This window comes from Myotis yumanensis, unplaced genomic scaffold (assembly GCF_028538775.1).
Source record: "Myotis yumanensis isolate MYYU_CA2020_CCGP unplaced genomic scaffold, mMyoYum1.0.hap1 SCAF_16, whole genome shotgun sequence".
Classification (NCBI taxonomy): domain Eukaryota; kingdom Metazoa; phylum Chordata; class Mammalia; order Chiroptera; family Vespertilionidae; genus Myotis; species Myotis yumanensis.
The window spans coordinates 53,366,446-53,390,200 of record NW_027223767.1 but is presented as its reverse complement, the minus strand read 5'-3'; the positions used below and the strand labels follow the sequence as shown (position 1 = coordinate 53,390,200).

General features: G+C 51.5%; 2 protein-coding genes and 1 pseudogene across 2 annotated transcripts in view; all 3 read right to left on the bottom strand.

Moving 5' to 3' along the window:
• The window catches only part of TBCD (tubulin folding cofactor D), a 105,494-nt gene extending 90,831 nt beyond the window's left edge, over window positions 1-14,663 (bottom strand). Inside the window, exons 1-6 of the mRNA XM_070394135.1 lie at window positions 14,361-14,663; window positions 12,608-12,658; window positions 11,105-11,202; window positions 9,118-9,219; window positions 6,979-7,125; window positions 5,032-5,087 (exon numbers count right to left, since the gene is read on the bottom strand). Coding sequence (XP_070250236.1) covers window positions 5,032-5,087; window positions 6,979-7,125; window positions 9,118-9,219; window positions 11,105-11,202; window positions 12,608-12,658; window positions 14,361-14,556 — 650 coding nt within the window. The 5' untranslated portion in view covers window positions 14,557-14,663. The remainder of the gene's footprint in view (window positions 1-5,031; window positions 5,088-6,978; window positions 7,126-9,117; window positions 9,220-11,104; window positions 11,203-12,607; window positions 12,659-14,360) is intronic.
• LOC138994544 (V-type proton ATPase 16 kDa proteolipid subunit c-like) lies at window positions 620-2,000 on the bottom strand (annotated as a pseudogene).
• Window positions 14,664-16,611: 1,948 nt separating the features above from the next.
• On the bottom strand, window positions 16,612-23,507 carry FN3K (fructosamine 3 kinase). The gene is made up of 6 exons (XM_070392907.1): window positions 23,218-23,507; window positions 21,940-22,091; window positions 20,960-21,051; window positions 20,518-20,600; window positions 18,512-18,634; window positions 16,612-17,063 (listed from the first exon to the last, which is right to left on the bottom strand). The coding sequence occupies exons 1-6, from the start codon at window positions 23,356-23,358 to the stop codon at window positions 16,725-16,727; spliced, it is 930 nt and encodes a 309-aa protein (XP_070249008.1). The 5' UTR covers window positions 23,359-23,507; the 3' UTR covers window positions 16,612-16,724.
• Between the last annotated feature and the right edge of the window lie 248 nt (window positions 23,508-23,755).

Sequence of the window (23,755 nt, the reverse complement as noted above, 5' to 3'; positions counted from 1 at the left end):
ACAGTCACCCCACAAAGCGACACTCTAAAGATTATTATACCTGGGAAACAGGAGGGCTGCTCCACAGATGTGCAAACAGGTCCAATCTTTATAAATAAACATACAGTGAAAACGACAACTCAAATTCATCCCTATACACAGAGCACTCTACGGCAGGTAAATGGGTGGGGGTGGCCAGAAGCCACCATCCTCACTGGTCACGGGACCTGGATGGGTGGGGGCAACAGACGATAGGCACTATTGGGCATTTACAAGACCAACTACTTGGGCCCTAACTGGTTTGGCTCAGTGGATAGAGCGTCGGCCTGCAGACTGAAGGGTCCCAGGTCCGATTCCAGTCAAGGGCATGTACCTTGGTTGTGGGCACATCCCCAGAAGGCGTGTGCAGGAGGCAGCTGAATTGATGCTTCTCTCTCATCGATGTTTCTAACTCTCTATCCCTTTCCCTCTCCCTTCCTCTCTGTAAAAAATCAATAAAATATATATATTTTTAAAAAAGACCAACTACTTGGGGAGAGTGGGGGCAGCTGCCTGTGCATGTGTGTCAGGCTGTTCATTCTGGAATGAGGAGGGAGTGGTCTTTACAGCATATCCTGTGGCTGGTGGGCTTAGAGAGGAGCTACTTTGTGGAGAGGATGAGGGCAGATATGAGACCGTAGAGACCCAGCACCTCTGCAAAAATGAGGATCAAGATCATGTCCACAAATAGCTGGGGCTGCTGGGCAGTGCCCCACAGGCCGGTGCCCCCACAATGCCAATGGCAAAGCCAGCTGCCAGCCCACTGAGGCCCACACTCGGGCCAGCGCCCAGAGGGAGGAAAGTCCTATAGAGACTGATGCCTTCACTCAGGGAGGTGGCAATAAGGACTGCCACCACCAGGCCACAGATGGCAATGGTGCCAGCCGTGACCACTGGGACGACAGACTTCATGATCAGCTCTGGTCGCATGGCGGACATGGCAGCAATGCCAGTGCCACTCTTAGCCGTACTATGGGCAGCAGCCAAGGTGCTGGAGACCACGGTGGCTGAGGCGCCCATGACCACGAAAAAGGAGGAATACTCGGGGCCGCCGCTCTTGACCTCGGACCTGTCTGTGAGTGCGGTGGGGGCAAGCTCAGCAGGCCGAGGTGGGGGGAGAACCAGCTGGGCGAGGCAGGAAGGCAGCTGGCAGCGAGTGCAAGGCGAGCAATCAGACAGCGGTTAAGGCTCAAACTTACTGTGTGTTTTTAAATAAATTTATGGAAAAGTGAAATATTCACAAAACAGTGCTAGAACAACTAAGTGGCCCGTGAGGGGAAAGATCAATCGTACAACCGTATACCAAAAGAAATTCCACATGGGTTAGTAATTGTACATTAAACAACAAAAAAGTAGAAAAACATAAATGACTACTTATAAAATCTGTTAATAAGACTTCAAGCTTAAAAGTAAAAATAACTAAAATAAGGGGAAAATTACTGTTTTGACTTTTTTTATGTTTTTATTGTGTATGTGTTTTTTTAAGAGAGAGAGAGAAAGAGAGAGAAAGAGAGAGAAACACTGATGTGAGAGCAGAACATCAATCGGCTACCTCCCACACTCACCCCAACCACAGATCGAACCTGCAACCCGGGCATGTGCCCTGACTGGGAACTGAACCGGTGACCCATCAGTACACGGGATGACGCTCAACCAACTGAATCACACCAGCCAGGGCACCGTTTTGATATTAAAAGTGAAATTTTCGTCCAAAGGAGAAAGTAAAAGGCCACCAACCACCTAGGGTGACGAGCCCACCCACATCGGTAAGAAGCTCACGCTAGTGAAGAAGACAATGCACCAAGAAACCCACACACAGAAGTCAGGCCACAAAGCAGGTAGGTGAAGCCTAAGACAAGAAACAGGTGTTGAACCTCACCCGCTACCAGCACCTGACACAGGGGACAGAACGGGGCCATGTCACTGTGGTGACGCCGAATGAGGTAACGCAGGATGCCAACTCGGTGAGGCTGTGCGTGCATGGTCGATGCGTGCATGGGCAATGCCATAGCAGTGCAGACAAAGAAAGAAATGCAACACAGGTACAGTGCATCAGAATTACAAATGTGTGTGGGGTTTTTCTAATTTTCTGTTCCAAAATTTCCAACTTTCCTACATACAGCTCAGATTGCTTTTATAATTAAACAAAAACATCTGCTTTTAAAATTGATGTAATCAACAGGAATAAAGTCATGTGTTTCCACTGACACGTGTCTATAAAAGAAACTCAGATCTAAACGTGTTGGCATCCACAGAACATCAAGTCACATAGAGCAGCCGACGTTTCAGTTTAGTTAGTAAAGAGAAATGGGAAGCTCCAGAACTACAAGTAGTGAAGGGAAAACATCTGACCTCACTAGACAGGCAGCTCCCTCTGCAAAATACCAGAAAATAAGCAGGCAGAGGAGAAAAGACACACGCAGCCAGTCCTGCACACCCATCACCATGTTGAACAACCCACACACAAAAAAGACAGAAAATGTGAATCAGAACCTGCCTGGGGCACGCGTGCTATGAGGTGAGTTAACCTAGAGCAGCTCGAAGCCCTCATCCAATGACCACGCGCGCCCGTTCCAGGAAGCCTGAGAGCAGGGCTGCACTGCAGCCTGGCAAACGGGCTGGAGCATTTTAATGCGCTGAAAACCCGACCACAAGGAACACTTGCTCCTGTTGACCACCAGATGGCGAGGGAGAGTCCGTCAGTGGCTGAACCTGCCCCCATGCCAGGACTGAGTCTCTGCTGTCATCTTTCCCCTGGAGGCCACCAGGGAGGGAATAAAAGGTTTAGGGATTCACCTCCTCCACCCCACAGGCTCAGAACTCCCCAAAGTCAGGCTCAGCACAAATCTACCAAACCCTCAGTAATTCTGGTAACAAACAAAACCATTTTTCATTCATAAAGTCACACACAGTATTGGTAAATATGGGGAAAAGGTGACTTTCAATTTGTTCAACCTTTCCAATAACATCATTTAAAACCCCTAAAATGCTCATTCCACTTCTAGGAACTCACCCTTAAGAATCAATCAGAACAGTACAAAGTTTTATGCAGGATGTGCATGTCGGTATTAATTTTACTAACCAAATGGTGGGATAGCAGCCCACATGGCCAACAGGAGGTTGGAGAAACCACACCCACATCATAACCATGAGGCAGAAGACTGAAGGGAGCTCCAGGCCTGTCGGCACCTGGTACGGACACGCATGGGCACCAACACGCCCGCAGACAAGCGCCCACACACAGTGGCAGGACAAAGGACAAAAGCAGTTCCATCTCAGGGAGATGGAAGTACATGTGAGTTCTATTTTGTACTTTGTGCTCTTCTTTATTTTCCGAAACACACGTGATCACTTTTACAATCAGAAATCAATATGCCGCCTTTCAGTCCTTGTCCAAGCCGTGAGGCCTCAATCTGGCAAGCGTCTCAGGCAGCTCACTCCTAAAATCGGCTTCTTTCGTTCAGGCTTCTTACGTTCTGTGGTCCAACAAGTGCCTTCACAAATCTCTCTCCCAATGCCCCTAAGTGCCCTCTGAATTAAGTGTTTCACTTCCCACTTTGTGCAAGGAGGCCATGGCTGTAAGTGTAAGGTGACCCGGAATCCCTGAATGAGGTGTGGCCCATTTCCCAATCAGAATATCCACACGTTTTTAGAGCCAATTTCCAACGTTCACGAATGCAGAGGAAACCCAAAAAAGCCAAGTTTTCTAATGTATTTTCTCTACACACATTTTACACCATGTCATACAAAAGATTAATTTAGAAAAACGGCATCTTTCCATCCTCACATGTCAGCTTCTGCACGCAGTGGGCCCACCGCCTGGGTCGGCTTACCCAGCTCATCAGACAGAGCCATCCTACCTGTCTGAGGCTTGGCCCATTGTTTAGTTAACCTAGGTCAGTGATGGCGAACCTATGACACGTGTGTCAGAGGTGACACACGAACTCATTTTTTTGTTTGATTTTTCTTTGTTAAATGGCATTTAAATATATAAAATAAATATCAAAAATATAAGTCTTTGTTTTACTATGGTTGCAAAGATCAAAAAATTTCTATATGTGACACGGCACCAGAGTTAAGTTAGGGTTTTTCAAAATGCTGACACGCCGAGCTCAAAAGGTTCGCCATCACTGACCTAGGTGATTGGGGATTTTTATCCCAAGCCACAATGACCCAATCACAGCTCATGATCTGCAGTAAAATGCTTTCTAAGTGACTTTCAAAGGCACGTCTAACTGCCATTCTACTCTATATCTGCCCCCTGCTCAGTTGATGGGCCTATCAGGTGGCCTCCTTGAACCCATAACCCAGTCTCAGGACTTCTGCAAGCCACTAACCCACAGTTGGGTGACCTGTGGGTTCTGACCCAGGATCTGATAACTTGTGAGCCCCAGCCCACTGTCAGGTGACCAATGAGCTCCTAACTCATAACAGGTTAGACCCTAACCCAGCATCAGATGACCTGCGTGAGCCCCTAACTGGCACTGTCAGTGGTCATGAGGTTCAGACCTCCCACACCCAAACAGAGCTGGTGCTCCCTCAAAGAAAGAGACAGAAACACCTCCCCAGGCCCGTCAACCCAGTGGACAACACAGACACACAGGTAACACAGCATCCTACCTAGCTAATAAAAGGCTAATATGCCAAGTGTCCCCTTGGGAGTTCAACTGGCAGACCAGGAGTTGGATCGCTTGCTATGACATGCGCTGACCACGAGGGGGCAGCGCAGAACATGACGGGCCACGGGCAGCGGAGGCAGGGCACTGAGGGAGCAAGGGAAGGAGGAAGCGGGGAGGCCAGGAGGCGGGGAACCACGCTGTGGTGGTGCAGGAGGCGAGGGAAGGAGGCGGCAGGAAGGTGGGGAACCTGATCGGTCCTGATCACCGGCCAGGCCTAGGGACCCTACCCGTGCTCGAATTTCGTGCACCGGGCCTGTAGTGTAAGACAAACCCCTCAGAAGGCAGCAGTCACACATCCACCAACAGGGCCGCAGGAAGGCAATCGGGCACTTACTTGGACACGAGGATGGCAGCCGCGTCTCGGGCCTTGTCACTGACAACCAAGTAGGACTACAAGAAAGCATAAAGGAGAGGTGCCATTACACACAGAATAAATCTCGGGAGGCTGCTCAGCCGGCCAGTCCTGCACTCTGGAGCTTCCCGAGAGCCCAATGCATGAAGCTCACAAGCAGAGGCCAAATGCCAAAGCTGCACAAACCTCTCTGAACTTGAACTAAAGCTGCAGCTGTCGAGTGCTGTGCTCACCTCAGGCGAGCGCCAAACCACACACGGTGTGTGTCATAGCCCTACAAAGACATGTGCAAAAATAGCAGAGAGATGAACCGTGTGTGTTTCCCACTGAACACACTTGGGGCCCTAGAGCATTAAGTACCAGGACAGTTAGGAGGCCTCATGCAGACAGAAGGGCCCCTGGGTCTAACACAAACGACTAGCTTTTCTTAGGAGGCCCGCCTGCAGAGGTTTCCAATTCTCATCTCAACTAACTTTTTTCCAAATAACACTCTTAAAAGAGCTTTTCTCTGAGGCAGGCTTTCTGGAGAACAACCGCACAGGGTGCCAAATGGTTAGCAATGTACCGCCCTCATCCGGCAATCCCGCCGAGGACACAGCACACAGGGACCCCAAGGTGCTCACCACCACCTGCTGTGACCGAGCACACCTAGAAACAGTGTCCATCTGTGAGAGAGTATTTTAAAACTGGGTCCAGTGGAGCACCTTTTTCCTTAGAGACTGTGAGGGCGACATCTGACGTAAGACCTTCGGGATGTGCTGCCAAGGCCCTGCTGAAGCGGGCAGTGAGAGCACCGTGAAAAGCACAGGCTCCAGAGCCAAGTGCCGGGGTTCAAAGGTGGATCCATTTATGAGAAAATGAACCAGCTAAGTTACGTATCTTTATGCCTATTGTCTCCTCAGCAAAATGATTAAAACAGTGAACTGACTCATTAAGAAGGATTAAATGAGTTCATATATGAAAAGCAATCAGCACAGTGTCTGCACACGATGGCGCTCAATGAATGCTGGGTATGAAAGTATGGCTGGCAGACTGTAAGGTGAGCCCTGGTCCTGTCTGCGGGCACTTGCACCCTGTGTAATCCCTCCCAGATGGGTTAAAAGAATGTGTGGGGAGAGGTGGAGGTGGACATCACCCCATGACAGTAACGCGTCACGGTGACTGCGTCCTGCCAGCAGAGCCTGGCCTTGCTGGCTTTGACAGAATAAGCTGCCTCGTTGGGGGACCATGCGGTAAGGAACAGCCAACAAAGAATTCAGGCCCTGAGGGTCTGATTTCTGCCACCAACCAGGAGAGCTCAGAAGCGTACCCGCCCCAGGGGCCTGACTGTAACCAGGGGAGACCTCCAAGCAGAAGGCGGAGCAGCCACGCCCAGAATCCTGATCCACTGAATCTGAGATGACACACGTGTTAAACTACTCAAGTTTAGGGTAAGTCTTTAAGCAGCAGTAGATAAATAATATAATAATCTACATCTACATGCACAATATTTATATCAGATGTTTGAAGACTATATGCAAGTGTTATCTCTTGGCACTAGAATTTGAGAGACTGTATTATCTTTGATGCTTCTCTATTTTCTAGTTTTTCTACAATGATCATGTATTGTCAATACGACATTAAGATTTAAATTTAAACAGACCTTTATTTTATCTTACCATTGCCACCTGAGACCTCTTACATGTCATTATGCTTAGAGTATTTGCAATATCTATAAAGAAATGAAATTTGCTAAAATAATTCATCCTGACCTCTATATGAATTACCACAATTTTCAAATAAGTAATGAAATTTTACCTCTGAAAAATAATAACAGCAACTGCAGAAATATAGAAGTGTCAAGAGTGTACCTAATTAAACTCGAATATCAGGACAGCATGGCACAAAAGAGCACAAACGATTGGTAATTACCAGTACAACCACACTCACCTGCGCTATTTGGAGAATACGGTCGGTTATGGACATTCGTGTTTGCCCGGGTTGGGTGTGAAGGTTCCCATCAAGGCGTGTAAAATCGAAAGGGATCAGGCAGGTCATGGAGAGCCACAGTAGAAGCATGTAGCGGGTCTCCCAAGTCTAAGGAGTTAAACCAAAATAAAATGATTCCTGTATAAAGGAGGGAGGTAACCCACACGCCCCGATCACAAACCCTAACCCTCCCTGCCCACTCAACGCCCACTCCAGGCCCCTCAAACACCACTGACTTGAGTCTGGGGTTCCGGCCATCGCTAGCTCCTCCCCTGACTTCCCTATACCCCACCACACCACACACACCCTCTTCATACAGACGTGGCTACCACAGCAGACCAAACAAACAGCAAAGTGGACAAAGGAAAACCATCACACATCAGTATGACAGCTTTTCTTCACTGGCATGCTTCAGCATGCAATCAGCCTTTTGAGAAAGTAGAAAGCACATAGAAACAGAAGACGAGAAAAAACTCTCAACTTCCCATCAAAGACAAGTGCCCAGAATTTCAGCAGTCAGTGAAGCAAGACTCCACTTTGGTCCTGGAATCACCTTCTCTGCAAGAAGCAGAGGAGCCCGGTCAGGGCACATTCCTGGGTTGTGGGTTCAATCCCTGGTAGGGGGTGAGGCAGTAGATCGATGATTCTCATCAATGAAGTTTCTATCCCTCTCTCCCTCTCCCTTTCTCTCTCTGAAATCAATTTAAAATTTTTTTCTAAATATATTAAGAGAAAAAAAGAAGCAGAAGATGCCCTAATTGGTTTGGCTCAGTGGATAGAGCATTGGCCTGTGGACTGAAAGGTCCCAGGTTCAATTCCAGTCAAGGGCATGTACCTTGGTTGTGGGCACATCCCGAGTAGGAGGTGTGCAGGAAGCAGCTGATCGATGTTTCTAACTATCCCTCTCTCTTCCTCTCTGTAAAAAAATCAATAAAATATATTAAAATGTTTAAGTAAGGGGACTCGTTTCCCTCCCCACGTGGGAGTCTGAACTTGATCTTCAATAAATCTCCACCTTTGCTAAACCTAAAAAATAAAATGTTTAAATAAATAAATAAAAAAGAAGCATAGGAGAGCGGGAAAGGCTCACCCAAGACTTCAACAGAAATGGGGCACATTCGCACTAAGACCTTTAAGCTGTGGTGGTAACTGTGGGCTCTTCTGAATGCAACGGGTACAAGAGTGCTCCCTCCACAGGCCTGGCTGCTCTCCTCAGAAAGGCTCGCAGACAGAGCAGCCACCATGCCCATCAGGGGGCCTGAATTTCATTAGAGTTCCCACCATTCCCTCACTGACAAGGGTGACTCACTGTGTCTAGGACAGGGGTGGGCAAACTTTTTGACTCGAGGGCCACAATGGGTTCTTAAACTGGACTGGAGGGTCGGAACAAAAGCATGGATGGAATGTTTGTATGAACTAATATAAATTCAAAGTAAACATCGTTACATAAAAGGGTACGGTCTTTTTTTTTTTTTTTTTAGTTTTATTCAATTATTCATTTAGTTTGCCCACGGCTGATCTAGTTTTTCTACAATGATCATGTACTGATTCTAGATTCTAGGCCCTAGATTGACTGCACAGACCATGAGGTTTATGCTGAACACCTGCTTTCCTCTGGGAGCCTGAGGTTGCAGTCCATGCTCAGCAGAGTACCTACAAACCAGCCCCCACAGAAACCATGGTTCTAGTCTCCATACCTTCCCTGGGGGACACTTCACACGTATGGTCACCACTCAGTGCTGGGGAATTACAGGTGTTCTGGGTGACCCATCCGGGGGAAGACTGGCATTCCACTGAGCATAATGCTTTCCACATAGGGATATTTCAAGTTAAAGAAAAGTGGGTGGTAACAGGGTTATCACCACACTGTGTAAGTGTATTTTCTTTATAAAAGGAATTATTTTTTTAAAAAAAAGATAATTTAAAGAAACGTAAAAAAAGAGAAAGCCAAAAGAATACAAGAGTGATACTAAACAGCATAGTAAGGTAAAACGTAAAGAGACAGGCAGATGACGGTGCCAGAGCAGGGGTGGAGCAAATAAGGGAAGAGGGAGGAGGGAGAGGAGAGAACATGAAGAGGAGAAGGAGAGGGACACTCACTTCATGGTCCTTAGGATTCTGATTTGTAAACATGTCTAAAACAGGCTGCACGTCAGCTACTTCATGAGGAAACAAACGAAGAAATGTTTTATATCCTCGAACCTACCGCATTAAAAAAAAAAAGGCACTGATTATATAATTAAGAAAATAAAGGAAAAAAATTATCTTTTTCCTCATCAAAAATTACCACCAAGCCCTGGCTGGTGTAGGTAGCTCAGTTGATTAGAGCAAAGTTACAGGCTGGATCCCCAGTCAGGGCACATACAAGAATCAACCAATGAGTGCATAAATAATGCACAACACACTGATGTTTCTCTCTCCCCCCTCCCACCTTCCTCTCTCTCTAATATCAATAAATAAAGAGTGTGGCTCAGCAGGTGATCATCGACCCAGGAACCAAGAGGTCATGGGTTCGATTCCCTGTCAGGGCACATGCCCGGGTTATGGGCTCGATCCCCAGTGAGGGACATGCAAAAGACAGCCAATCAATGATTCTCATTATTGATGTTTCTATCTCTCTCTCCCTCTCCCTTCCTCTCTGAAATCAGTAAAAATATATTTAAAAACAAATTAAATATCAATAAAAACGAATCAATAAATAAAAGTAAAAAATCAGCACCTATGCCACCCAGTGATCAAAGAAAATTAGATCATATTACAGTGATACAACTTGGAAACACTCGAGCTACAGCGACGTGTGCACCCTCGCTGGCCAAGTGCCTCTCTCCAGCATACAGCAGGCATGACTGCAATGTGTAGCCCACAAAATCACAAAGCCCACCCTGAGAGGCTCTACATCACTCCATGGTGAAAATGCAAACAGTACATCACCCGGGAGCTTCTTCGAATGCAGAATATCAGGTCCCACCCAGGCAGACTTATGAAGAACCTTCATTATAACAAGGTCCCCAGGAAAAGCACCTGTACATTAAAGTTTGAGAAGTACTTTCGTTTCCATGTTTGTTTGCTTTTTCCTTGTAAAAAACTTTTCTGAATCAGTCATCTCTCTCTATTTCTAGTTAGGTGGTACCTGATCTACTCAAATGCAAATGATAAATACCTTGGATATTGTTGTAGCCAAAAGAACCCCTGGATCACTAAATATGGGACCCCAAAAATATGGTAAAATGAGAAAATAGCCCTTGCTGGTGTGGCTCAGTTGGTTGTGCATCCTCCCATGCACTGAAAGGTTGCTGGTTTGATTCCTATTTAGGGCACATGCCCTGGTTTCAGGCTCAGACCCCGGTAAGGGGCATGCAGGAGGCACCTGATGGACACTTCGCTCTCACATCAATGCTTCTATCTCTCTCTCCCTCTCCAAAACTCAATTAAAAATCTTTTTAAAAAGCCCTAACTGGTTTGGCTCAGTGGATGGAGCGTCGGCCTGTGGACTAAAGGGTCCCAGGTTCGATTCCAGTCAAGGGCATGTACCTTGGTTGCAGGCACATCCTCAGTAGGGGGTGTGCAGGAGGCAGCTGATCAATGTTTCTCTCTCATCGATGTTTCTAACTCTCTATCCCTCTCCCTTTCTCTCTGTAAAAAAATCAATAAAATATGTATTTTAAAAAATCTTTGCCGAAACCGGTTTGGCTCAGTGGATAGAGCGTCGGCCTGCGGACTGAGGGGTCCCGGGTTCGATTCCGGTCAAGGGCATGTACCTGGGTTGCGGGCACATCCCCAGTGGGGGATGTGCAGGAGGCGGCTGATCGATGTTCCTCTCTCATCGATGTTTCTGACTCTCTATCTCTCTCCCTTCCTCTCTGTAAAAAATCAATAAAATATATTAAAAAAAAAAAATCTTTAAAAAATAAAAAAGGGAGAGAGAAAATAAAACCCACAATTTATGTGTGAAAACCATCTTTTCCAAGAAAAAACATTTTTGGAAGGTAACTTCTGGACCAGGTATATTAAGAAAGTGTTGTCAAAAGAAGAAAAAACAAAATTTAAAAAGTGTTCTGTCAACTATAAAGTGCAAAGCAAATGTTACCTTGGTGATGATGTAAAGAAATTTAAAAGCCAGATGTACGAGGTCAACTGGAGATGTCTTATCTTGCACTATTTCCAACAACAAGTTCATCATCCATTCTAGAGAAAAAGAGACACAAAACATTTGCTATAAAATTAAACATTAATATGACATTAAAACAAAATGCCAAAAGAAAAAAGGGTTAATTTAGGCAAAGTACAGAGCAAAAACTGACAACTGAAAGGAGAGCCTGACAAACCTGTAACTGTAGTTAACCCCTAGAGTGCCGGGAGCGCAATCGCGCTCCCCGTCTTTCGCCAAAAGTGCCGGGAGCACTATCAAAGCTTCGAAATGGTGTCCAGTTCTAAGTCTGCTTTTATTAGTGATGATGATATTGCTAAATATGTCAATGTAGTAAAGGTTTCCTTAAATTTTTGAATATGTAACTTCATTTACTTGCGATTTATAATTTTTTTCCTAAACTGCTGTAAAATCTGCAAAAATGCCTTGGCAATTTTAGCATAGTTCCTAGGATATTGGTTGGCACTCAAAGGGTTAAAGATTTCTACACTCCTCTCAGAATTGATAGAACAAGTGAGAAGAAAAATCAGTAAGGACATGATCAACTCAACAGATGCAGACAATGCATCTGACAAAATTCCGCATCATTTTATAATAAAAATTCTCAACAAAGTGGGAATAGAGGGAACATATCTCAACATCGTAAAGGCCATATATGACAAGCCCATAGCTAGTATCTCCCCCAGCCAGGTTATCAACCAAGGAGTAGTCTCCCGCCTGCAATAGGAGAGTTCAGAAAGCTTACCTTCTACAAAACCTGTCCTTTACTTAAAGAACAGCACCAGCCCACTTTTCAGAAGTCACATGTGTGCACAAAGCTAACTCTTCCTGCCTACACATTCCCGGTTCACATCTTTACACCTCACAGCCCTGCTAACAAGTAAGACCCAGGCACTTCATCCTGACACCCTCTGCTGGCAAGCACGCATACACACGCGCAAGCATGTGCACACACACGCACACAAGCATGCATACACCGCACAAGCATGCTCACACACATGCACACAAGCATGCGCATACACGCACAAACATGCACGTGCACATGCACAAGTGTGCGCATACACACGCACACAAGCATGCACATACACACGCACACAAGCATGTGCACACACGCACATAAGCATGCACACATGCACAAGCATGCACACACGCACACAAGCATGCATACACACGCACAAGCATGCACATACACACGTGCGCACACATGTGCACACACAAGCATGCGCATACACACGCACACAAGCATGCACACATGCGCACAAGCGTGCACACATGCGCACAAGCATGCACGCACACACAAGCATGCACATACACACGCACACAAGCATGCGCGCGCACACACACAAGCATGTGCACACACAAGCACACAAGCCCGCACTCACAGAAAAGCTTTGTGGTCATCAGGAACCGGATGACCATAATCAGTCAGCAGCCTGTTCTTACCAAGGTGTGGGTCCAACAGGTGAGGCTGCTGCTGGTATTTGTCCATTATCACTAGAGAGATGAATGTGAGAATTAATATCTCCAAGAGAACATGCCCAGGAGCCTCAGAACCTCCAGTTTTCCTCCTCAGCCCCAGCCCAGCAGCTCCCAGGCCGCGGGACACCGGGGTGAGCGTCCGGCTGGCCTCCTTTCTGGCCCGCTGGGCACACCTTCCTCCCGGGCCTCTTCCCCCTCCTCAGACCTTCTACAGCCCGCTGTTCTCCCTTCATCACACACACACCTTCCGCTCCTTTAACGCCCCTCCAGCATCCCCAGCAAGGTGCCCCGCCCCCTGCACGCCAGCGGCCTGGTGTCCGCTCCTCCCGGACGCTGCAGTGGCCCCTCGCCCATGGCAGTTCTCACCTGCACGCGCCTCCACGTGACCACTCGCCAGGAATGGGAGGTGGGCTTTCCCCGGCCCCTGGACACCCCCCTCCCGCTCCAGACAGTTCTGTCCGCAGATCCTGTTAGTGCCGACCCCGCTGACAGCCAGACCCCGGCCCGGGCACCGGGTCCCTGGTGTGAATCCTCCAGGGACCAGGTGCCCAAGCACATGCTGCTCCCACGCCGCCGGCCACAGAGCCCCGCGTGAACTGAGGCCCACAAACGTGGTTTTACTGAATCACAAAACCCTAGGTCACGAGCTCTGGGGTCCTGAGGAATCGATTCATTACCCGATACAGACAGAGCCGCAGACCCGGAGAACTTACACCAACCAGGGCCCCGCCATGAGCGCAGCCCGCACCCCACGCTCCCTGGAGCGAGGCCCCCGCACGGCACAGCCGGCCTGTGGGCTGGGGTGTCCCCGGCGCCACGCGGCCTGGTCCTGCGCCTTCCGGGACAGGAGCCACATTCTGAGCTGACCAGAGCTCAGCGACAGCAGGCGGAGTCGGAGAAAAGACCCAAGAGGTACCGGCCAGGCTCCCTCGGAACCAGGAGGTCAAGGTTCAATGCCGGGTCAGGGCACAGGCCGGCTCCACCCCCAGTAGGGGGCGTGCAGGAGGCAGCCAGGCCATGACTTTCTCATCATTGATGTTTCTCTCTCTCTCTCCCTCTCCCTTCCTCTCTGAAATCAATAAAAATAAAATAAAAACAAAAAGACACGAGAGGTCAGTCCGTTAAGTGCTGAGACTCTGGATGGGCTCCCGGTGACTCGGCCTCCAGCCCAGCCCAGCAGGGCCCCCCCGGCGCCGCACCTCAGCCCACGGAGGGCACGCAGCCCCGCGGGACCGGGACGGGCACCGGGCCCAGCCGGCCCGGCGGCCGCCTGCCCCTCCCCTTGGCTGCAGCCAGGGAGACTTTTGCAGAATAACGCGCAGCTCCCCTCGCCGGCTCGGCTGCGGGGGTGTGGGCTGCCTCCCAGGGTCGGTCGGGGCGGTTTTCGGCTGCGGAGGGTTGGGGGGCGCACAGGCCTCTCCCCACCGACTCGCGCTCCCGTCCCCTGCCCGGGCTGTGGCCCCGGCTGAGGCCGCAGGGGGTGCGGCAGGAGGGGAGCTCGGCCCCCGGGACCACCCCGCGTCCTCGCCCAGAGCGTGCCCGAGGCCCAGGGGCACCGCCCCGCGCGGCACGGGCCCTCCCGGGGGGGCGTGTCTGGGAGCCGGTGCCGCCAGCAGCCCAGGCGTCACGGGTCCCGCCCCAGAGCGCGCACCGACAGCAGCGCCAGGGCCTCCTCCCGCCGCGCACCCGCGTGGGCCGGCGCTCGGGCCGCACGCACCTCGGAACCGCTGCAGGGCGCTCTCCCGCGCCGCGCAGTCCCCGAGCACCTCGGGCAGGCGGCCCAGCAGCGCGCGCGTCTCCGCGCTGTCGCCGAAAGCCTCGAAGGTGCCGCCGCGGGCCGGGGCCCCATCCTCCGGCGAGTCCTCCGGAGAGTCCTCCGCGGCGCCCGCGGCCGGCTCCTGATCCAGGCCCATCCTCGGCGCTGAGGCGGAGCCGCCCCTGTAAGTCCGCGGGATGCAGGGCGGACGACGCTGAGGCGACCAGGCTGAGACCCGCGAGGGAGCGGCGGAGCGAGCGGCGGGCTCAGACCCCGCCCTCTGACCTCCGACCTCACGCGCTGGTCCCGCTACGGTGCGCGCCGGCCGTCAGAGCGAGGAGGGGGGGCGGGGCCGGGAGAACCGCGCCCAGGCGGCCTGCAGCCGGGCGCGTGCGCAGTGGAGTCCGAGCGGGACTGGGTCCGGGCCAGTGGAGGGGGCGGAGTCTATGGAGGCGGTGCCTGAGGCAGTGGCGGGGGCGGAGTTTATGAGGGGGTCTGGGCCAGTGGAGGGGGCGGATTCAATGAAGGCGGGGCCTGAGGCAGTGAAGGGGGCGGAGTCAATGGGGGAAGGGGAGTCTGGGCCGGTGGAGGGGGCGGAGTCTATGGAGGCGGTGCCTGAGGCAGTGGCGGGGGCGGAGTTTATGAGGGGGTCTGGGCCAGTGAAGGGGGCGGATTCAATGAAGGCGGGGCCTGAGGCAGTGGAGGGGGCGGAGTCCATGAGAGGGGTCTGGGCCAGTGGAGGGGGCAAATTCAATGGAGGCGGGGCCTGAGGCAGTGGACGGGGCGGAGTCCATGAGAGGGGTCTGGGCCAGTGGAGGGGGCGGATTCAATGGAGGCGGGGCCTGAGGCAGTGGAGGGGGCGGAGTCAATGGGGGAGGAGGGGTCTGGGCCGGTGGAGGGGGCGGAGTCTATGAAGGCTCACTGGTTCTGCCCACGATGACAGTTTGTATTTGAGACCGTCAGATGTTTGGAAGGAAGCGTTTGGGGTGGACTTCTTTCTAGAAAGCTTTCAACAGGCTCCTCTGTCTGCGCTGGGAACAAGTCCGGCTAGACAGTCGCACTTTACAGAAAAGGGACATTTGGCGCTGTATAATCACGTGGTCCCCTGACTTTAGAGACACACACATGGGTGGCCATGATGCCCTGAGACTCTGCCAGGCACTGCCTGTCCCCAGGCAGATACCTTCAACGGTGACAGCCCTGACATCCTGAACCAACAGGCCACGTGGACATCCCAACCCCCTGTACACCAGACATCCAGGCTGTGGGACACACCCCACTGCCCAAGGCTCTCTCCCAGCCTCCCGCCTCCTCCTTATCCAGAGAAAAACACACTGGCTGGGAAATGGGGAGAAGGAGAGAGGCTGGGCAGTGGCTGCAGCCCAACTGCCAGTCCCCACAACTATTGGGGGCCCTTCCTTGCATCTGTCTCACCTTAAGGGTGGACTTGAAGCCTCCCGCACTCAGGCCCAGAGGTGCTCCTTAGGAAGTGGGCACAGCCCAGCTAGTGTGGATCAGTGGTTGAGCATCAGGAGGCCACGGTTCCATTCCTGGTCAGGGCACATGCCTGGGTTGCAGGCTCAATCCCCAGTGTGGGGTGTGCAGGAGGCAGCCAATTGATGATTCTCATCATCGATGTTTTTTCTCTCTCTCTCTCCCTTTCCCTTCCTCTCTGAAATCTATATATTAAACTATATATTAAAAACATTTTTTAGCCCTAGCTGGTTTGGCTCAGTGGATAGAGTGGTGGCCTTCGGACTGAAGGGTCCCAGATTCAATTCCGCTCAAGGGCACATGCCTGGGTTGTGGGCTTGATCCCCAGTAGGGGGTGTGCAGGAGACTGCCAGTCAATGAATCTCTTTCATCATTGATGTTTCTACCTCTCTCCCTCTCCCTTCCTCTCTGAAGTCAATAAAAATATATTTAAAATATATATATATTTTTTTAAGTGGGGCACAACTCATGGTTCCCAACACTGCCTGAGCTAAAACAGGAGCCCCACATCCACAGGAGAATGGGGCACCATTTTCTGCCTAAGCAAACCCCAAATCTATGTGAGTTTCAATACAATTATGATGAAAACATCCAAACTTCAAACATCCCCCAGGCTGCGGTATGCAAAGAGCCCGTTGGAGCCCTTTCAGGTGGTCTGGACACCCTGTAAACCAGCCCAGGTGCATGGAGGGTGGAGACACAGTAAGACTCACAGCAGTTCCGTCCCCAAAGCCCCCACTGGCTTTATTAGCCCCTGCAGCCACCTCTGCTGTTGCTGCCCCTGGTATTTGCTAAGCGGGCGGGCAGGTGGGCAGGGACACAGGTGGGCTGCTACTTGAGAAGCTTCCTCATGGTGCCCAGGGTCGGGCTCCTGTACTCCCTCCCAAAGTGGTTCCAGTGGTTCACGTAGTTAAAGAGCTGGTAGAGCAGATGCCGCTGGTCGAACCCTGGAGCCTTGGGGATCTTCCGGTGGTAGGCGGTGAAGAAGGACCTGGGGAAGCCGCCGAACATCAAGGCAATCGCCAGTTCAAACTCAGAATGGCCATAGAAGGACGCTGGGTCGTAGATAAGGGGTCCCGAGTCGTCCTCGGCCACGTTTCCTGACCAGAGATCCCCGTGAAGAAGTGCGGGGACAATCTCTAGGCCACGAAACAGATCCGGGATCTTCACCTAAGGAAATAATATTGGACACACAGGTTTGCGACTATGAGCCGAGGTTTCCTCATGCGACACGGGGAACGAAGGCAAAGATGGCCTCGTGTTTGTTCAGTGTCAAAGCCTGCCCAGGGCAGTGGAACGTGGTCTAGACTCAGGCCCGAAGCTCCATGACACTAATGATTTACATACGGTGTCAAACCCCAGAGGTGATGGTTTTATCTCCTATAGAATAGAAACTATATAACCTGAACTGTATAACCTGAGTGAAGGTATTTTTTTGTACCTAACTTAACAAACTTTCTCCACTATTCTTTTATTTCCCATCACATATATCTGCACCTCTTTTGTATCCCATCAGTTACTTCATTAAAGAGTTAAATAATGCCGAACCGGTTTGGCTCAGTGGATAGAGCGTCGGCCTGCGGACTCAAGGGTCCCAGGTTCGATTCCGGTCAAGGGCATGTACCTTGGTTGCGGACACATCCCCACTGGGGGGCGTGCAGGAGACAGCTGATCGATCTCTCTCATTGATGTTTCTGGCTCTCTATCCCTCTCCCTTCTTCTCTGTAAAAAATTCAATAAAATATATTTTTTAAAAAAAGAGTTAAGTAAGCCCAGAGGGTGTGGCTCAGTGGTTGAGACTTGATTTCCGGCTTCATCCCCAGTGGCGGGAGTGCAGGAGGCAACTGATCAATGAGTCTCTCTCATCACTGATGTTTCTATCTCTCTCTCTCCCTCTCCCTTCCTCTCTGAAATCAATAAAAAAATATATTTTTTAAAGAGTTAAATAATAGTTCTTCAATGCATGCTCACTCTAGATTGACCTGAGAGTTCTGTTTTTCACATTTTGGGTGTTGCTTTGAAACCAGTCCCTCGGGCATCTTCTGCCCACATCTGCTCTAAGAAGTAAAACATTCATGCTTCGGCAGAAAAGGGTAAAAGTGGGCAAGAAAGCCCTAACCGGTTTGGCTCAGTGGATAGAGCGTCAGCCTGCGGACTCAAGGGTCCCAGGTTCGATTCCGGTCAAGGGCATGTACCTTGGTTGTGGGCACATCCCCAGTGGGGGGTGTGCAGGAGGCAGCTGATCGATGTTTCTAACTCTCTATCCCTCTCTCCTCTTCTCTGTGAAAAATCAATAAAATATATATTTTTTAAAAGTGGGCAAGAAAGTAATAGTAAATGCCACCTTTAGGATCCCAGTACCTGTGTTTCACATGAGCAAAGTCTGAGGTTTAAGAGCCCAGTGACCTCAGGGGTGGAGAGGTACACTCAGGGGCCCAGAGTATGTCCTCCGGTCCCACCCCTTCCCCGTCTCCCCATCAGGACAAGAGGTGCCCAGTGTCCTGGACTTGACAAGCTCCTCTCCAGGGCTCAGTGGCCCCAACTCCAGAGGGGCCCACATAAATGTGGTGGCTCACGGGGGGACAGCCCCTCCCGCAGAGAATACCTGCTGTGCCCACCTGTAGCTGCGACCAGAGCTCTCGTGCCTCTCGATCAGCATAGTCCTTCTCAATGAGATCCAGCTGCGCTTGGAGCCGGTGCCGGGTGAAGAAGGTCGACCAGTCGTCCTGCCACTCATTCACCTGGGCAGCAAGGGAAAGGAGGCGGATGCTGCAGGTGGTGGTCACAGGGCAGTTATACACATGATTTGCCTAAACCTTAGATCAACCACTAAAAGAACACGGCCTCAGAGGGTGGGTGGGAGGTAATCAACCAAGGACCTTGTATGCATATATGCATGACCCAGGGACACAGAGAGGGTCAATGGGGGAAAGAGGGGGCTAGAGGTAATACTTTCAACAATAAAGAAATACTTTTTTAAAAAAGAGATGCAAAGAGCTATTTGCCACCAAATAATCCTATATAATAAAAGGGTAATATCCAAATAGACTGAATGGCAGAACTAAACAACCAATCAAAGCGTAATATGCTAATGATATGCTAAGGCTGTTCAACTGCTCGCTATGTCGTGCACTGACCATCAGGGGGCAGACAGTCGACCAGTCAACCAGTCGCTGTGACATGCACTGACCACCAAGGGGCAGATGCTCTGACCAGTAGGTTAGCTTACTGCTGGGGTCTGGCCGATCGGGACTGAGCAAGATGGGCTGGACACACCCTTGGAGCCCTCCTGCAGTCCCTCCCCACCCCAATCGTGCACCAGTGGGGTCCCTCAGCCTGGCCTGTGCCCTCTGGCAACTGGGACCCCTCAGGGGATGTTGGAAAGCTGGTTTCAGCCCGATCCTGCAGGCCACTCCTCATGGCTGGTGAGCGCTGGGCACCAGCCTGCGGCAGGCACAGTGGGGCCAGGATGAGCGGGAGCAGCAGGTAGGAGCTGCAGGCAGCATTGGACTGCGGGTTTCGGCCCGACCCCTACAGGCCACCCAGAGGGACCCCACCCATGCACGAATTTGTGCACCGGGCCTCTAGTAATAATAATAATAAAATTGAATGCAACATGTTCATAATTTCATATGTATTATTTATGATATTATATTACTTTCTTAAAGTAAAATAAATAAAACTAAGAAATTAAAACAAATAAATCCTATATAACAAAAGCCTAATATGCAAATGGTCCCCCTGACCAGGAGTTTGACCAGGGGCAGGGCTGGCGGTGGTGGCAGGTGGCCGGGGGAAGGGAGTGCCCTGGCCGGCAGCCGGCAGCTGCTAGGGACCCTACCCATGCACGAATTTCATGCACTGGGCCTCTAGTAAGTAAATAAAAGAACACAGCAATCTGGAAACAGGCCAAGTGCCCATCAATAGATGAGTGGATTTAAAAAAGCAGTAGTGCATTTGCACCATGGAATACTATGCAGCAGGAAAAAGGATCTCTTATCCTTTGAGACAGCATGGAGGGACCTGGAGAGTATCATGCTAAGTGAAATAAGTCCCAGGGCCTTCTTGTCCTCACATAAGGAGGTGGGCCAGGTTGTCCTCCCATCCCCCTTTTCTGGTCGGGCTGCAGCTGACCTAAGTTGGCTTGTTGATCCTGTAGTTTGAAGGAGCATTCAAGGGCTACCTGTGCCCCTCACAGACCATCCCTTCTCATCTACTTCAGACCTTAGGGTTCTTGAAAAGCCACTGTATGAGGTCAACCAAGTCTTTGGAGACCCCACAGCTCTTAAACTCAACATCTGAAGCAGGACAAGCCACACTCAGCCACGCCTGTCGGGACCACTATGACTGTGCTGGCTCCATTCAGCCTGTGCCCTCCTGAAATATGGCCTTCACACCTGCTGTTCCCTCTGCTTAGAGTGCTCTTCCACCTGCCTCAAGGCTTCCCACCACCACGCTCAATGCCCTCACCCCAGGTATCACAGCTCACCCTTTGCTTTTAGGAATCTCCCTGGTGCACTGGGACTGGCACACTGTCACATACAAGGGAAGGGGTGCCCAACATGAGGGTGTAGGGAACAGCCCTCAGCTAAGCAAGCACTTGCATCCTAACCCTGGCACTCACCTGCGGGATGAAGCCACAGCACGTCACCGTGTGGAAGCCGAACTTGGTCACATGCTGGGGCTCAGCATCCTCGGCCCTCTGGCCTATCAACAGGAAGAGATGTGGTCTTTCCTCTAAATGCCAGACCCCACAGAGAGTCAGGACAGGCCTGGCTGCACTGCTGCAAGGTGGGTGATAGGAGAATGGACCACTCCCACTAGCAATTAGGTAGCATGTGAGTCAGCCAGGACACAGCCTCAGCACACCAGACAGCAGGGCTGGGTATAAAAGAGGTCAGGAGCCAATTCTACTTGCTTATCAATGTCATCAAATTCCTACTTAACAATCTCATTTTCACACTGAGTGTAGAGGGAGGTCCTCTACAGGTGTGCAATCCAACCTGTTACGGAAATGTCACCCTGGCCTGGTGGGTCAAGGGCGCACGAAGGCCATCTGAACGCACCCACTGTGTTCGCCTCCTCCCTCAACTTGTCCCCGAGCTTCTGGTTGTAAAGGTGCAAATCTGCCACCTGTTCTCCAAGTCTCCAAGCCTGACTGCGGAGAGAAGAAATGCAGCCATTAAAGTAAGAAATAGCAACAATCTGCCAGCACGCCCTGTTTTAGGAATATTTTAATACCTAAAAACTTCTCTCCATGCCATGACAAGTGAAAACGAATGGCAGGCAGCGACCCTTTCCAGAAAACAGTGTAAAATCACCAAGAGTGGGGAAGCAGGTAGGCACCCACAGAAGCTTTAGGAAGTACTGAGAATTACAAGACAAATGTTCAAAAGGTAACGTTAAGTTAAAAACCATCTCCCAGGGGACTCTTTCCCCCTCCCCACATGGGAGTCCGTGCTTGTTCTTCAGTAATTTTCCACTTTTGCTATAAAAACAAACAAATGGACAAAAAAAACCATCTCCCCGTTTTGGTGGGGTTTTTTAAATATATTTTTTTATTGATTTCAGAGATAGAGGGAGAGGGAGAAACATCAATGATGACAGAGAATCTTTGCTTGGCTGCCTCCTACACGCCCCCTACTGGAGATTGAGCCCACAACCCAGGCCTGTGCCCTGACCAGGAATCGGACCGGGAATCAAACCGTGGTTCATAGGTTGACGCTCAACCACTGAGACAGACCACCAGGCTCATCATTGATGTTTCTCTCTCTCTCTCCCTCTCCCTTCCTCTCTGAAATCAATAAAATACCAGAAGAAAAAGAATGACAGGTGGGAACCCTGCCCCTGGTAACTCGACCGAGTTATGTGGGCAGCTCAGCAAGAGGCTGCTCTCTCGCTCTCTCTCTCTCTCTCTCTCTCTCTCACACACACACACACACACACTCTCTCTCTCTCTCTCTCTCACACACACACACACTCTCTCTCACACACACACACACTCTCTCTCTCTCTCTCCCTCTCTCTCTCTCTCTCTCTCTCTTACCTGTTCAAGCTCCTCATCTTCAGATGCTCCATCACGAAGGCTGCCCCACCCCCGGGCAGGTCGATAACCTTGATGGGCCGAGGGGCCCGCACCGTGCCCGTGCTCCGGAGGGCCTCCAGGCTTGCCACCTCCCCCTCAAACATCTGCCGGGCCTGTGTCCAGAACACCACCATGAGCTCCCACTCCAGCAGGGGCCTCTGCAGCCAGGCTGCGGCTCACAACCTTCCACAGACGCCACCACACGGGGTCATAAGCACCCAGGACCACTAGTTACTGAAAATGGGGTTCCTGTGGGTGGGGCTTATCATTCTGAAACATTTGGGTTCTGAAATCAGACTCCTCAGCAGTTCTGGGTGCCCATAGAGCAGGGGTGCTGGGTCAGCCCCCACCCCTTGTCCACCCAGCCATGGACAGTGCTGCAGGGTGTCGGAAGGGGTCTCTCTGGCAGCACCCCGCCACTGCTGGGTACATGCACTGTCGCTAACTCTCTCCACTTGGTTTTTTGTTTTGAAATTGATTTCAAAGAGGAAGGGAGAGGGAGAGAGAAAGAAACATCAATGATGAGAGAGAATCATTGATCAACTGCCTCCTGCACGCCCCACTGGGGATGGAGTCCGAAAACCAGTCATGTGCCCTGACGGAGAATTGGACCGTGACCTTCTGGTTCATAGGTCAACGCTCAACCACTGAGCCACACCGGCCGGGCTAACTCTCCGCTTGTCAAGTGTTGTATTATCCGTGTGAGTTTAACAGATATAGGGTAAGCAGGAGATGGAAACCAGATCCAAACACAAGCAGGGTCTGTGAGTAGAGGGGCCTGGAGTCCTGGCTACCTTCCTGCCTCTTCACACCTGGTGAAGAGGACGGGACCTTGGGGAAACCTGAGCTCAGAGCTGGGGCAGGAGAGTGGCAGGAGCAGCCCAGGTCTCCAAGCCTCACCTCCCCCATGCTTGGTGGGTGGAGACATTAAACCAAACAACAGAAAACTCACGCACGGGGGTCAATGGACCAGAATTAATCCGGCAGCGGGTAAAATCCTGCAGGGGATCCCGCAGAACATGCTGGAGCCCTGTGGCCTGCAGGTGTCCGGTTCAAGGCCGCAGGCTGACACGGGGGCAGTGGCGCCAGGCCTGACGCACGAAAGGCCACTCGTGCCCGCGCCCCCTGCCCCGCGTCCCCTTCCGCGCGCCCCATCCCCTTTATCCGCCCACTCTCCCCTTTCCCCGCTCTCTCCGTTCCCCGCCTTTCCCACCCTCTCCCCCTCTCCAGTCCCCGCACCTGAGCCCTGCGGTTGACCTTGACAAACACAGGCCCCGCGTCAGTGTCGTAGGAGTGCCCCTCGCTGATGCAGCCCCCGCCAGAGCGCCCCAGGGCGCGCAGGGTCGCGGTGCGCAGCTCCGAGCGCAGCAGCTGCTCCATGGGGGCGGGGACACTCGGAACACGGGCGCCAGGGGGAGCCAGGGGGACGCAAAGAGGGGCCCAGGATGGTGCCGACTGCCCAGCCAGGGACGCGAGCTCGCCACTGGCCAGGCCGCTGTGCACGGGAAGGCGACTGGTCCGCGGGGGCAGCGGGCTCTGAACGCCCGAGCTCCCGCCTCCCAGGCTCCGCCTCCCGGGAGAGGTTAGGAGGGAGGAGGGAGGGAGAGAGGGAGGGGGGGGGAGGGAAGGAGGGAGGGGGAGGGTAGAGAGAGGACGTATCCCAAGGAGGGACAGAAGCTGGGCGGCGCTCACCCCAGGCGTCTGCAGAGTGTGTGCCTGGACAGTCCAGGTTGGGGTTCACCCACTGGGGGAGCTCGCAGGGCCCTAGAGGTAGGGC

Coding starts and splice junctions, on each gene's coding strand:
- FN3K (XM_070392907.1), bottom strand. CDS start 23,358: ATGGAGCAGCTGCTGCGCTCGGAGCTGCGCACCGCGACCCTGCGCGCC. Junction 20,601..20,959: donor GGAGGAGGCGAACACAGTGG/GTGCGTTCAGAT, acceptor TCCTGTTGATAG/GCCAGAGGGCCGAGGATGCT. Junction 17,064..18,511: donor AGCTCTGGTCGCAGCTACAG/GTGGGCACAGCA, acceptor TTATTTCCTTAG/GTGAAGATCCCGGATCTGTT.